The 16,875-nt window shown below is 31.5% G+C and overlaps 1 protein-coding gene across 1 annotated transcript in view; it reads left to right on the forward strand.

The window, feature by feature from the left end:
- The window catches only part of LOC129958267 (zinc finger protein 474-like), a 57,888-nt gene that overhangs the window by 36,351 nt on the left and 4,662 nt on the right, over window positions 1–16,875 (forward strand). The window contains exons 5-6 of the mRNA XM_056070601.1: window positions 11,294–11,492; window positions 12,760–12,904. Of these exons, the coding sequence (XP_055926576.1) occupies window positions 11,294–11,492; window positions 12,760–12,904 (344 nt within the window). The remainder of the gene's footprint in view (window positions 1–11,293; window positions 11,493–12,759; window positions 12,905–16,875) is intronic.

Here is a 16,875-nt window from a genome sequence, read left to right on the forward strand (position 1 = left end):
TTCGTATTCGTACTATGACTTACTAATGGAAATTAATGACCAAACTATTTCTTCAGAAACTATTATCTCACAAAAATGACTTTTACATTTTATTAAAATTCAAAAAATCACTTTTTTAATTAAATCAATTTCATTTCTTTTCAATGTTTTACTTTAAATAAGCTTTTTAATGTAATTAAAAAACTTTTTATTGTGATATACAATTTGCAAAAATTAATATTTAATGTTATGATGAAATTCAAAAACATCTATCAAAGCATTCAATCTGTGTGTTTGCCAATGTTAAAATAATAATTAAATTCTTTTGAACATTAATACCGAATTAGGATTTTCATTTCACAGTATTTACAATTTTTTATACTCATTCCTTATTATTTGCTTAGAATTATTCAATTGATGCCTCATTAATATTTCACAACTTAAAAAGTAAATCTGGCCTAGCAAGCCTGGTTCCATGGTTGTTAGTTTCCTGTTATTTTTAAATATTTTCAAAATTATTTTTATCTTTATTTCCTTACAGAATGCAAAGAAATGATAAATCTAGACGATTTCGAAGTGTAGTGTGTCAATGATATTTCAATACATGAAAAATCATTTTGAAAACAAATCCATGGCTCGGATAAAACAGCTTATTCCTTTCAAATAACTGCACACGGATATTTCAGAAGTGATAGCTCATAGAAATTTTTTTTTGAGGAACCATGAACATGAACCAAAACAATGAACCATGTTACAAACTGATGTCTGTTTCATTTTGCAATGGAAACCATATGCAGGTAAAATCTGCAGTAGTTAACTTCTTCCCACGACATTCTTGTAAACTTATGGCGCGATTTCTGCTTGATAATAAATTAAAGAAAAATCAGTATAGATTCTGGGTGTCTTCTTTTCCAGGAAATGAATTAGAATTTTGACACAAATCTATAATATTGATAACAATACCCAACACCAAATTTCATTTCTCTATGTCATTGTGTTTTCGATTTATCACTGTCACATAATCCCACACAGATCGAAAAACAAGTGATGAACTCGTTACCATATCTGATATTCATCTGAAGTTCTGATAATAAATCTATAAATTTTTATCTCATTTTTTTTAAAGTACCTTAGATTTCCCGCAAAAAAAACTCGTCCAAAGTTTGATCAAAATCTGAAAAATTGTAGTACAGTTATGTATCCATCCTCATTACATTTTGCAATCATTATGTTCTTAGAGTTATAAACATATATAATTTCAAAGATTTGACTGAAGCGTGGATATTCGGTCAAAATCTTAATGCTGAATTTGTTTATAGCTACTATACTTAGTTTATAAAAGAAATTATAAAAGGCAGTTCGTTTCTCATTGCATAACTGCTTCCTCTTTATAGTTGACTCCCCACAGCTCAAATGCGTGCAGTTAGCTGCTTATCCACCATTTCTTATCCAATGGTGATTTTCTATTTAAAATCTATTTATTGATGAAACTTTATTCACAAGTTTTTCCTTGTAGCCACAGTATTGTCTAACGCCGCACTTCTTTCAAAAGATTTCGTTACATACACATTATCTTCTTATCGTCGCTTTAGAAATAATGAGTTTTGGATTTCATTCAAGTTGAGATATAAGACCGTTTTTTCAAGACAAAGTAAAATGCAGGAAGTTTGTTTCTTAACACGCAATGTAGTTTCATTTATATTTTTTCCACTAGGGTTGCTTTTAAATAAATTAAAAACTAGGTTGAAGCTTCAAGATTATGCAAGATTTGCATTTTCAAATTGGCTTTTACTGATCCTTTCGGCTATATTTCTAAAAGATAATTCCGTGTTTAAGAACCTATTGTGCAGCTTGGGTTGAGAATTGTTTCATAAAGGATGTAAAAATCTAGGGTGAGCTTTCAACACCGCAATTGCTTTACTTTTTTTAATGCAGATGTGACGATAGAACAACTTTAGTTCTGAAAACAAACGCATAAATTAAATATTTGTTTCGGTCATTTTTTTAAGGTATCCGACTACGTTAAAAACACTGGTTTTCGACCACATTGGCGAATTCTTCTTTTATTATTATTTCTTGTAGTTCAGGCTTTCCTCTTTCCAAAATAGTATTTTCTAGGAAAAGGAAGGTCTGATCTATCATCCAGGATAATTTTAAACAATTTTTTAGCTAAAATATTTCTTTAACTTCAATTTTCTTAAACTTTAATTTTTATAAAAATTATCCACCGTTAACATGATATCTCAAAAACTAATAGAGGTATTTACATAAAAATTTCAGCGTGTGTTTTAAATACTGTGGGCAATGAAATGAACCAAAAGTTTTATTGTTGGTGAAATACTTTTTCATTTATAGGTGTTTTCAGAAAAATTAAGTTGTAAATTTATGGAAAAAATGTATATATACGTACATTTTTACCCATAATTTTTTTGCATCTCAAAATGTTTCTTAGATTTTGGTTCATTTCATTCACCATTATATTCTATAACTTCTGTACAAAGAAAAATAGGATTGCTGCATTACAATTTTGTGAAGAGTGTTAACCGTTTAGGTTAAATTTCATTAAAATTTACTACAAATTTTCCTATTTCTCAAAATATATTATATTTCCAAATAATTTTTTTGTATATATAGTGTTTATAATTGACAATACATCTAAAAACCATAAATAGTTTTTAAAAAATCCAATTTTTCAAAAATATTGCTTCGAACGTAGTCGGCTACCTTAAATCTACGGAAGTAGGTCCACCGAAACTTTCTCATATTCTCTAATAAAATTATTGTAAACTTCCCACACATAAAATTGCGGATCTAGATTAAGGCTGTGAACCCAGTGAGAAATAAGAATTTTCATTTCACACTTGAGAACTGTGTGGTTTGTAATATATTAAGAAAAACTGGTACTTAGGAATTTGCTACATACATGCCAGTGACAAGCAGTGGTTACGAAAGATTGATCTTTGGCGTGAATCGAAGGTTTTTAATGAATCTAGCTTACGATCCTTGGTAATTAATCAATGAAATTCAATTAATTCAGAAATATCTGAAAATCAATTATATATTTTGGTGATTTTTTTTCCGACTGCACAAAAATTGACATAGAACTACAATTGTAGCCAAAAGATTACACACCTAATTTCATCTATTTAAGTTACGGAGCTTTTCAGTTATTATGCTTGCATAAGCGCCGAAGAAGAAAATCAGACGATCAATTCCTGGACGGATTTGGTTTCAAATTTGATTAAATTAACGCTAAAGTTGCATGTTAAATTGTACCTATCTAGTTCCTTATATTCTGTCGTCATTGTATTCGCTTGTACTGGGACTGCTAGGCAGACAGACGTCCTCTGAATAAATTCCGTTCAAAATTTGATTGAAATCTGAAAATGTAGTATAAGGACCTATATACCTAATTTTATCCATCTTGCTCAAAGTGTTTTTGAGTTTCTATGTTCACAAACAGACATAAATTTTAAAAATGTGTTTTTTTCAATTTACGGGATATCTGAAATGTGAGATTCATCGAAATCTTGAGCGAATTTTTTGGCGATTACAGTACTTTCTTCTTCGCATGCTTTGAACACGAGAAAGTAGCAATTATATTAACCCTTATCATGGCATGTTTGCTTTTTAAAAGAAAAGCAAAAAAAAAAAAATGTATATAGGTATGTATATATAAAAATGTGTAAGAACAAACATTTAGGCATGTGTATTTTATAATAAACATACATATTTAGGGGTACAAACATAAAAATAAAATAAATAAGTAATAAATAAATAATAAATTTTTATAAAGTTGTATGTATGGTATACTATACAAAATGAACATAAGGGTTAACATTTCTAACGGACCTTTTAGTACATTGATGAGAACGTTTTCTTTTTTTATTTAACTCTTTATTTTTATATTTTAGTAGTATTCTAAATTTCTTCATTAATTAATTCAAATCCAACTCAGCTCAACTCAAAAAAGGAAAATGAACACAGTTGTGCGAGTATTTTTTATGGGACAAAATCTATCATTGTAGCAAACTGATATGTGATTTTCTCTTATGTGCGGAATCTAAATATAAAAGTCTTAAATTCACAAAAACTTTGTAATATGCTTGCTACTCTTCTTTTTAAATAAAAATATTACATCCATTTCAGCATGGTAATTTTTTTAAGGTTGGCATACCTTCTGCAACTGATTCCTGTAAAAATCGGCATGTATAGAAAGCACCGGCTGATACAATCATATGAGATGAAAAAAATAAAGATAAATCAATTTCTCTGACATTATCATGCCACAATGTTACAGACTGGACTTCGATTGTCATTTGTTTTCCAAAAGAAATGGCTATTTTATTCCAAGAGAATAAAAGCACTGCACAGCAGAAGATTACATCCACTTAAATCTTACTACTTTCAATTATATATGGCATTTGACTGTGATGATACTTCAGATTGTAATATCAGAGTAGTTTAGTTTTTACATATAATCTTTTATCCTTGCATTTAAATTTATATTGGCCTTTGAATATATATAATTAATGTACGACGTCAGGAAAGCAATAGACTTTTCTACTGCTACCAAACCTCATGATAAACTTGACACAGAAGGAAAATGGCATTCGATGCTTAATAGCAATTAACCATAAACCTCGCTGACCTAAATGTGCATTGTCGTGTATACTGTGTTTGTCTTTTCATCAAATCAATTAAGTTGAGAGCTTTTAAGCACCGTCATTTTCTTAGGTCGACTGAACAGAGTGAAAACTTAGTTGCGATTAGAGTAGATCCATCACGCTAATGAAATCAATATAATTTTCTAAACGCGAAAAGAATTATTTGTTTGCAAACTATTCCGATAAAGCAGAGGGAAGGTTCTTTATCCGATTTTCTCATTAGCAAGTGCAAAAAAGTAACCTTTTTTTTTCATTCAGCTTCATCATACAGTAAAAAAGAATCCAATGTCCATAATGGGAAAGCTATTTCCTTTCACCTAATGTGTCTACATTCTAATTAAAGTCTTCAGTTAAGATATCAGAACCTGCGCAAAATGCTAAAAGTGAAACACATTTCATTCCAACTACTTGAAATTTTTTCTGTGAATACAGAAGTATCAACTTAATAGGATTAGGCATCGATTTTTAAAAATATTTATTAGAAAAAAAATTTAAGTCTTAGCGAAGGCAAAAAAAAATAATTGATATTTTCCAGAATATCACAAAAATTTTAAAGTCAAAGATTTTTTTGCTCCGAAATTAATTTAGATGTCCAAAATCTGATGCCAGATTTTATTAAATTCATTAGAAGGATTCTTCAAAGGAAATAGACAGCAAAAAAATTGAGAATTGAATAAAAAAGCCTCTTTAAAAAAAAAAAGAAAAAAGAAGAAGAAGAGGATAATTTTTAAAGAAATTTTTTTAAAAAAAAATTAAACTTTACATTTTTGAACAAAAATATTTTGAAATTTTAAATTTCTGAACGATTTATATTTAAATACCGCAAAACAAAACAGATATTAGGAAAATATAGAAAAGCATTTGAGGGTACCGGTTTCCCTTAAAAAATAATTGTTTTCATTATCCACTGTATCTTTAAGAAGTGGATAATGAAGCGAAGCTACAGTAAATTTAATATTACCAGAACAATTTGAAAATTTGTGAACGTACGATTTAAAATCTGTTATATATACAAAATACAAATATATTTTTAGCAAGAGTGGCGTAATGTTTTATTTTGAAAGCAAATGGTTAATATTTCTAATACTGTATGAAATACCTCATCTGTGTTTATCTAGTGTTCACCTCACAAAAAAAAGCGGAGTATTGTTTATTAGCAAATCCATTTGAGTTAAAATATTCTTTGTTGTTCATTATTAATTTTCGTACAATATTTAAATTATTTTTCTCAAGATTAAAAAAAAAACACCTCCAGCGCATTGAAAGCGCTCTTTCTAATCGCCGGATTCAAGAGCTGGAGCAACTAAATTTTGCACGGGGGAAAAAATTTGAAATGAAATTCATTTTTAGGACCTTTTTGTGTGTATAACACACTAACTTCGATATGAATTGATGTTATTTAGGTTTATTTCTGCCAAACGAACCGTCTGAAACAAATGTAACTTGTAACGCTCATTTTTTTTTTTTTTTGTAATAATCTCAATTAAAATATTACGATGACTGGGTCCTGTTAGGGTATAAACTTGGGTATAGCTGCAATAATAGGTCACTTGACTCCCAAAAATATTATCTACAATCGACAGTCTGAAATCAAGAAATATATGCGTGAAGAGGTAAAAAAAGAAAGTGCATCATGGGCATGTGCAAATTACCACTGGCTATTATCCCAATGTTCTGCGTATACGTAATTCAGATTATCGATGGAAGAAAAACTCCCAACGTAAAAGTGATTTTTATTGAAATTAACTCAGCTTCAAATAGCGATCATTATCATTGTGTAAAATGGTCTTAATTTGTTAGCATGCTGTATTATAATAAACTTTATAACTATCTTCCAAAAAGTTGTATCACATTCGTTATCTATAACAGGTTTTGCTAATACTTTTCTACTTGAATTTCTTCATAACACATTCCTATCAACAAAATTTTGCTATTATACTGCAATTAGAAAATAAATACTAATTTTGATTAATGATTTAATAAACAATTATGCAACAAAGCAACTGGCAAGTTTGCTTGCAGTTGTGTGTTATTGGGATTTCTGTAATTGTTTTTGCCATCCATGTGGGATTACCGCCTTTTAAGAATTCCTGATTTTTACACTCATTACATTAGAAAAAAATTATTCTTCGCAAATTTTCAAAATAACATATCAAAATTGCTGAGCAATAGCGCCCATTTCCATTTTTAGAAACTTCAAATTTTAAAGAAAGGAAGTATTATTCCCTCAACTCTAACTTCATAGTGTGGAATATTTTATTTTTAACTTCATCGAATAAAAATACAGAACTAAGAATTCGGAATTCTTTCCTCTGAATGCTTGAGTTCAAAACTGCACATGTAGCCAGAAATTTGGTGTAAAGGCATTATTCTGAATTTCAATTTGCTTAATTTTTTATGTTGTTGAGTTATCGCGTCCATTTCGGCTTAAATTTGGTCCAAAAATTTGATAAAATCTACAATTCTAGTTATTTGTCTTACTCATTTCGTTTTTGAATTCTCTTGTTTACATGCATGTGGGCGAAGTGTCAGATTCATTCGTTTGTACACAAATCTTGTCTGCAAACATGGTACACAAATCTGCACTCTTGCATTAAAAATCATTTCCCAAATCTCATTCTTTTCCAGATTCCATTCCTGAATTATTGCATGCACATACTGGTAGATGTAATTCCAAAAATGTATTTTTTTTTTTTTTGACATGGGGGACTCTAAAAATAGAGCAATCATTTAAATCTCCAGTGTATTTTTTAAAAACTATTGCAATACTTTCTCTTTGCCCTATAACATAAAATAGAAATGAAATCAAAAAACAAAGAATAAATTAATAACTTTATAATACTTAAAAATTATTATTAAATTCTGCGCCGCTCAAAGCACTGACAAAAGTTGGAGCATTTATGCCCCACGTGCCGAATTTATTTCCTGATTGAAAATATGGATTCCTTAATTGCTCCCATGGGATCTTTTTGTGCTCTCAGTTCTACAGCTGATTTCTGAACTCACTGCACAGCTAATATATCCCTAGAGGGGGTTAATAGATCATTTCTCAATTCTACAGTGATATTTACTGCTATTAGACAGGAAGAGATCCAAATAACTTCTTCCGGGTTGGCAGCAGGCATTGCGCCTTTTTTTAATATTATTAGTTGACTGTTAGATCTCAGATTTTCTGCAGCATAGATATAACTTATAAATGACGTTCCATTCTCGTAATTAGAAGTTGCTACAAACTCACCATTTTCTCGCATTCATTTGGGAAATATTGAAAGGAAATATTTCAAATTAAAATATGATTTCAATACCATTTATCTATCAAAATAATAACTTATTTGTAGAAAATCGTTTTTTTTTCTTCCATTTTTTATTCTACTTCTGTATAAAATACTATATACAACTTCTATAGATATTTTTATCTATAGCAAGAAAAATTTTCTCTGTGCATCAAAGTGTTTTAAAAAAATCAACAAAACTCTTATAAAATTATCCAAAATTATTTTTTCCTCTGATAGATTATCACTCTCTTTTATTTTTTCGTAAACGAAGTATAACAAAGAGAAAAATATTTTAATCGTCAATAAATTGGACCTCGAGATTTTTACGAAATTTCTAAGTTTTGGATCTTTTTAAGTTCGAAAAATAAGTATATGTCTGTCAATATGTCTCTCTGTGGGGATAATAATTCAGAACCGCTTATAGTTAGAGCGATTAAATTTGATATATGATCTTTACTACAAATTTCTAGATCAAATGAAATTTTCAACAAGATTTACGCTTAGAACTTCTGTTCTGTCCGATTACAAATTCAGTAGATACAAACCTTAATGAAGTAGATAAATAAAATTCGGTACAAACGTTTACCAATCTAAATGGTAGATTCGATCAGATTTTGAACGCAATCCGTCAAGGTGTTGTCTGTCTGTTCATTCTGTGCATTCCTATCTGTAAGTGTTGGCATGCATATAAATGCGATATAACTCAAAATCGCAGTGACTTAAATGAAATTTGGTATGCGATTTTGTTGCCAATTTTGAGTCAAATATTGATTTCATTCGGTTGGAATAAAAAGCAGCCAAATGCATAACGGCCAGTATTATACTACAAAGCACATTTTTGTAGAACGGGATTCTGAAAATAAAAATCTGAGTAATCGTGGCGTTCATGGCTTTACCGTAATTTTATTTTAAGGGGGGATAACACCTTCATTAAAGTATAAACCAGAAAATTTCGGGAGACCACTCCCACTAATTTACTGTCCACTTTACTGTCACAAAAAATTTTATGCAGTTTCTAGTCTAAGATTGCTTGAAATATAGCATTTACTTGCACTCTAAAAATACAGGGTGATACAAAACTTATCGTTTAAAATTTGGAGGAAAGTAGGGAATAAGTAAGGAAATAGATTTCACAATGGAAATTACGTCCTCAAATATGCGTATGTAGACAGCGCTGTTTGTACTCAACTAGTGTCCAACTCGTCCGACCAATCCTGCTATCATCAATGTACGAACTGACTTACTTGTGATGAATCACTTTCCGCATCAAGAGCTAAAGGATATGCATCTCACATATGAGGCACTGACAGACAGAACTCCAGCAGAAGCATTCCGCAGCATCAAATGTTTGCAAGTATGTATCGCAATCTGTGCGAACAAGGTTCACTGCGCAATAACATGCAGGAGGAAGAGGACTGACGACTGACACGGACTGTCAACATCGCAGAACAAGTCCTACAGTTCATCGATAATCCGAATACTAGCATACGAGCTATTGCTCAGCAGCTTGGAGGTCTCTCAGTGAGCAGTCTCGTGGATATTGCACGAGGAATGCAACGGCACTGTGAATCCTGTGTTCGTGTAAATGATCGAAAATTTGAACACCTACTGTGCACCTGCACTTTACCTTGTTGGAATAATAATCACATTCCTCACCACATAACTGTATTTTTTCCTGATGTTCACTTGTCCATTTTGGTCATGCAGTTGATGTTTCTGGACATACTTTCCTAAGTGAAATATCGGTTTCCTGACGTATTCTCTACTTCCAAGTTGAACGAAAAGTTTTGAATCACCCTGCATAAAATCTTAATCAGGCAATATAAATTTGTTTAATTATCATGTTATCCAAGGCGACTATCAATTCATATCATGGAATACGTTAAGAAGATGCACTTTGTGAATGACAAAATTTGAATTAACGTCTATTTCTGAACCTATTCTATAATGGTCAGCTGAAATGTCTATTGACGAGATACCTTGAAAGAGTTACACAGTCTTAATGCTCACTTCTAAAAACAAAAAAAAGTAAAATGCTTTATAATGCAGTTGCACAGAATCCATTTCAGTGTTCGTTTCCTTAGCAGTTAAACTAATAATGTAACCACAATGAAATGAAGTATGCGCTACCTCCAACTAACCATCGAAACGAAACGAAGAATTTTACCCAACAGCGCGTTCAGCCATGAACCTCCGAGAAATAATAATAAGTCTAATCATTGTTCTTCTTGAATAAGCAATATTTACCTTTCTGCTTTGAACAGTAGTTACCAATACAATGCCAGCGAGACCTATCGCATATTTCGATTTCTGGGCTCAATATGTGCTAACATTTCTAATGGATTGCATCAAACAGTATGTGGAATCATCTATGACCTTTATGTAAGTTTTAATATGATTTGTTGTTGCTGCTGCTGTTTATGGCACTTGTCAAAGACAAACCCGCTTGTGAGGTCAACGATTTTAAGCCGAGTTTTATTGTCTCTTGTTTAATTAGCGCCATTTAGGGCCAAGAGTGAGTCTTAGCTACCCGTGGTGTCACAGCCCTTTTCATAGGGCGGACTTCATTCATACATTTCATTCACATCATTCATTCGTAATTTAGACCTGAATCAGGGAAAGATCACCTCCGATCCAGTACCCTCAGTGGTATTGTCTCGACTTAGAGGACTTTGTGGCTACGACAGATTTATACCTCCACCAGCCGCTATTTACTCGGAGAATCTTCAACCGGCGGGATTCGAACTCACAACCCAAGGGAGACGAATCCAAATACCTACCAACCCGGCTATTCTGGCCTTTAGTATGATTTATTTCTTTTAATCAGCAATATTTTCGAAATTATAACTTTTTTTTTATTTTAATGATATATTAAACTTAAAACTGTAATGGCGTTAAACGCTTCACTATAGCGTGCATATGCATGCGTTTTTATGATACAAATAATTCGGATTTTATATTATCATTATAAGGATAGATGATTTGCTGTAATTTTCTTTAAATGAATCTTCATCGTGATATCACTGGTTCAACTGATGAACATTCTAATCTAAATCACAGAATCAATGTCCCTTCGTACAGAATGTAGTTTTCTTTTCAAAACTTACTTTCTTATATTGGAAAAAAAAAAGATGAACATGCTCAAACTCCATATCAATATTTTTTTTTCCTTTATATCAATATTTTTCATCAGTCAATCTCAATATCTTTTTATCTTTCTTTCTTTTCTCCTGTGAATTGCAAATAATAATGATCACGGTTAAGACTATGGCATCTCAGACTTCTATTAAAACATTAAATAAGTTAAATGAGAGTAACTTTTTTTTGTGAATTGGCATATAACTTCATTATAGACGATCTGTTTCCTTTCAGATGCGAGGACTTCGATCTTCGAAAGCAGCCTCTCGGAGACCTCCTACGATCATCTGCTACATATGTGGTCGCCAGTTCGGCACCAAATCCATCAGTCTTCACGAACCTCATTGCCTCAAAAAATGGCACTTGGAGAACGACAAACTGCCAAAAAATCTGAGGCGAGCAGAGCCGAAGAAACCTGAAGTCATACTCAGAGGTTGTTTCCTGAATATTTTCTTTATTCTCAAATATGATTTAGTTTCAAAAAAAAAATATTATGCGTACAACTATGTTTCCGCTGTTTTTCTATTCCGAAATTTGAAGCTTTATTCTTAAAAAGTGACTGTTTATTCATGCCTCAAAGTTTCTGTCCGCCGCTAGCTATTACTTTTCCCTTCTTTTGGAGGGCCTCAATGACCTGGTGGTTAGGTCACGATTTAGGTTTTCAGGTTCGAGACCTGATTCCATCAAAGAATCGCCATATAAAAGGGTCTGGTGCACGTTAAATCCATCGGGCCAGCTCTTTTAGAGTTTCCAAGTATTTCTTGACCGGCTTTGAGAAATATCGCTGAGCATTGTCATGCTGGAGGATAACCTTGCCGTGCTTCTCACCGTTTCTTCTTCAATACTTGGTTCAAGCATACAATTTGCATTCGATACCGATCCCCTCTGTTGGTTTGCTGCCCTCTGCTGGAGAAGGATTTCAATTGCTCTTGATATATCACACCGAGCTGATCCCACCAACTTGTCTGGAACATTCGGGCTGGAGCTCTGAAACTACTCACGACATGTTCTTTTACTAAGAGCAGATTAACCCCCCGGGGGGGTACCTCGTAACTGAGGATGAGAAGCTTCCGGCATGGTGGTAGTTTCTCGCCACCTTGTGAATACACGAAAAGGTGGGGGTCTGGCTTCTCCCGTCGATGACTGGACTTACTTCCATAGGGAAGGGTTGTACCGTGACCGGTGATGGCCCTTAGGATTCACCACAGTTCCCACCAGTGTTGCTGTCGCGGTGGTCCGCTCATTCAGTTTTTTCATCCGTGTGTCTTCGAGGCCGGTCGGAGAGTCAGTGATATGACTTTATTAAGAGCAGACTCACCGTGAGAACTTAAGAGAATTCGATACGCCTTAGCCGCAGTTTTCTACAAATGGAAGCAGAAAATCAAAATTTTCAGCACATGCAGAGAACTCGCCTCGAAAACTGATATCTTCGTTTGAAAATCAGCTGTTTATGTAAACAATAATTCACTAATGCGTTGCTGGTTTATATATATATATATATATATATATATATATGGCAAAACTTACAGTGTGACATTTTAAATCTGTCTATTTCGACCAGCACTTTCTACGACAGTCATTTATCGAAAAACGGCCGGAAGCAGAGTTGCATATCTAATATTATGTACAACTGTATCGTAATTATAACTGTATCATAGTTAAAATTTTGTATAACGTTTCTTTGCTTTCCCTTCGTCTAGGGGACGGCTCCTTCGATACAGCCGCCATGTCTGAAGCTGCCTGGCAGATGCATTTGCAGCAACTCGTCCCCTGTGAGAACTGCGGCAGGACATTCCTGCCGGACAGGTTAGAAGTGCATCTCAGGGGATGCAACGGCGATAACAGGTGACATAATTTTGTTGCATAAGTGTAAAGGCTTTTATAACCTCTACCACTTTTTTTTCAAACAAGTCATTACAAAGGAAATAAAAAGGCATATATCAAAATTTTTCGAACCAACTTGCAAACGTTTGTTATTTAAATCTATTTGTAGGAAAAGCTTTAGAGAAAAGGCTGATAGTAAATATAACAAAACGATGAAAACACATAAAGACAAAAGTAACAATTAAGAACTTTGTTATCATTTACTGTGTGGGACCTTTCAAAAGCAAAAATTCTAAAATATCTAGTTAGAGATTTTTCTGAAGGGGGGGGGGGTCTTTCAAAGCATTTTTGTTACCTGCAAGTACCTTTTTGATACTGCTATATGAACGCCCAGTAAAATGTTAATGTTGAGAAAAATGTGCCTTTTGCTTCGTTTATAGAGACAATGACACCTCCGATTCTGGGTTTTAAATTAAATAATTACCATTTGCAAATTTTCACTGAGAAATTTAATTTAAAAGTAGCAAATAAACATTTCTTCATGATTTAATTTCTTTTTCATACTAAGTATAAAAGTCTATTACTCACTTTACAGCCAGTATTACTATTTATTCCCAAAGTTCTAAATAGATTTGATATTTACGAAGAAATTAATTTATTATTCAAATGATTTCGTTTACCTATTTTATCAATAAAAAGACTTAATAATAACTCAAATTTATTTAAAGTTAATATGCTCCACTAAAAATAATGCTCTTCTGTGTGAGTAACAAAATACAGTGTTGCTCTTTGAGTTGTATTATCTGTCTATTTCAAATCTATCCATATAAACAGCTAACGGGGACAAAATTTGGCCGAATTTGTTAATCGTCATTAGACAACAGGTCGCAAATTAGGACTATTTATATAATGCTACACTTTTTTTTCTTTTTTGTGGAAATGTTATAAGACAAAAAAAAATGAGTTTAATAAATCATCGATTCTAAATCGAAATTATCGAAAACGAGAAGCTAAGACAATTGAAATTATTCATAAGTAGATCCAATTGGAATGAATAAAGTAGAAGTATGAGGTGTTTTCGTCTACAGAGTGAAGGTTCTGAATTACAGAAGTATCGCCAATTTTTGTAGCCAGCTAATTTCGACACTTTGAAGTTGAAGATGAGAATGCTTTACCATTATTACTCATGTACAATTTAAGATACGATAAAAAAAATTTATAGTATCGGTAAAATAATATAGTCTTATTTTTATAAGATGTCGTTCATCAGAGTTTAGTGACATTACTAAAATAATTGTCTTAAACTTTACCGTCTTCGACGATTGTTTTAATGTTATTAACATTATGTCGGCCAGTTTTAATAAATACTTTTTATCAAAAAAAGAAAAAGAAATAAATTTAATTTTGATTTTTAAACATTTTAGAATTATATATTTTTACTTCCTAACATTTAGAAATTTATGATTTAGAAATTGAATGAAAATACAAATTGAAGAATTTAGTGAATTTAGAAATCGATGATTTAGTTTTTAATAACTGATGAAAAATTAACGTCAGAGTTTCAGGAATTTGAAATAATATTAATTTAATTTTAGTAATGAATGTATTTATAATTTCTTATTATTAAAAGAAATGCATAAATGTAAAATCCTAGTTATTTCACCAAGGATACCAACAGTACCACACCGCCAATCAAGATGGCTGACTACATAAACAATACTAGGAAATAATTACAATTACCCATCATTTTTATCAAAATTCTGAGATTTACTGAACTACGACTATTGGTTGATTTATCTATTGATTGTTTTATCTATTTTTATTTATTTATTCATTTATTGCCTTTATGGGTCACTGTTGAGTCTCTTTTGAACCTAGTAGCTACGCTAACTCATTAAACTTAAGGAATCTGAGAATAATACGAAGAGCTCAAGGAAAAAATGAAAGCATCTTTTCCTAATAGCTTCGCTACTAGAGACTTAACTTGCAGGAAAATATCTGCGTACAAACGCACAGTACCTAAAGAGAATAAAAGTACATCATAGTGACGATATAAATTTAATTTTTATTTAAAATGTTTCTTGAAAAATTCATTAAATATCATTAACAATTTAGAAATATAACACACTTTGTTTTAAAGTAATCATAATAATAATTTATGATTACACAAAAAGTTGCTCGAAAAAAGTTTACTCACAAGTGAAAAAAGTCTTCAAAAAATAGCTTCTATGAACTTTCAATTAAACTTTAATATCTGGTTGGATAACCTTTAACCTCTGTCAATCGTTTAGGCTAGCCTGGTGGTTTCCTCAGATGAAATATTATTCCCTTCCATCATAATCACTCTTTTCAGCATATCTTTCAATGTTATGTTATGTTGCCAAATATTGTGTTCTAATAAGTTCCATAAATGTTCGATTAGGCTTAAGTCTGGCAATTGTAGAGGAGTATACAACTGATTTGGTATTATGCAACAGCCAGAGTTTTACGTTGTGAGCGGTGTATTTTGGATCATTGTCTTGTTGAAACCAAAAAGTAGTCGCCAATGCTAAAATCTTGTGTGATCTGTTTCAAATTTTCTTTTAATATATTCAGATATCCCATATAATCTAATGTGGAGTCTATAAAGTTAATCGACTTACTCCACTTTCTGCCATACACCCCAAAAATATAACGCCACCTCCAACATGTTTAGATGTTGGCACAAGATTTCGTTTCTCAAAAGCCGTACCTTGTTTTCTCCACACCAGTTTAAGCCCTTTGATGCCAAAGATACAAAACTTGCTTTCATCAAAGAATATTATTTTTTTCCCAAAACTCAGAAGGTTTATTTATATATTCATTGGCAAAGTTTAAACGTTTTTGATTATTGACAACTGAAATGTGTGGCTTTTTACAAGCTACACAGCCATGATAGCCTTTTTCAATATTTTCTGTATAATGTTTTCTTGAAGAGACTTTTTAAATGATTCTCTAATATCAATTACTATTTGAGATGCAATAATCTTTGGATTTCAGAATGTGTCTTTTATCTCATAAAGTCAGCTTAGATGGGAGGGCACTACGTGGCTTTGAGATAGCAGATTTCGATGACTTGTATTTAATCTTTGGATAGAAGAATGATTCTTCCAATTATCTTTCCAATTTCTCGAAGAGTTTTACTTTCATTCCTTAGTCTTAAGATGATTTTCCTTTCATTCCAAGTAATCTGTTTTCCTTTAGAATTCATTTTAAATTAAACGCAATATGTACTATCTAAAAAATCTTCAAAATGCAATTTTAAATTTACTTAGCAAAACTAAATATTTGTTTGCAAGTATGTATCAAATCAACAAAACAATATATTTTTTTATTCTATTTGTTGTATTGTCACCAAAGTTAAAATGAATAAGTACTCGTAGCAAAAAATAAATGCAGATGATATTTCATTTCATAAAAGTTCATGGAGACTAAAAACTGAAGATTAGTTCTCAAATATCCTTTCAATTTCTACCTGTACGCAAATTTTTTCTGATAACTTTTCATATAATTTTAAATTATTATTACTTTAAAAGAAGGTATATTATATTTCTGAAATTGTTATTGATATTTAATGAATTGTTCAAGAATTACTTTAAGCAAAAATTAAATTAATATTGTCACTATAATGTATTTTTATTCTCTATAGAATATTTACTGTGAGTTTGTACGCAAACATTTTCTGGCAGATATATATTCTTCTTAAGAAACAATTTGAAGGAATAAATGTACTTACTTCGTTCAACTAATTCTTCATTTTAGCATAGAACGATTTAGGAATTTCCATTAAAAAAGGCAGCGGAACTTTTTAGTGGTGCAAACGTCGTCAGTGTATATTCTTCGAAATGCAGACATTGAATTGTCAAATGAAATATCCATCATAATATTTGTGATCATAACATTTCTGATTATCACTATCATCAGACATCGAATAAATACACACTCTCAACCTCATCAATAATCACGGGAAATCC

This window comes from Argiope bruennichi, chromosome 2 (assembly GCF_947563725.1).
Source record: "Argiope bruennichi chromosome 2, qqArgBrue1.1, whole genome shotgun sequence".
Lineage (NCBI taxonomy): Eukaryota > Metazoa > Arthropoda > Arachnida > Araneae > Araneidae > Argiope > Argiope bruennichi.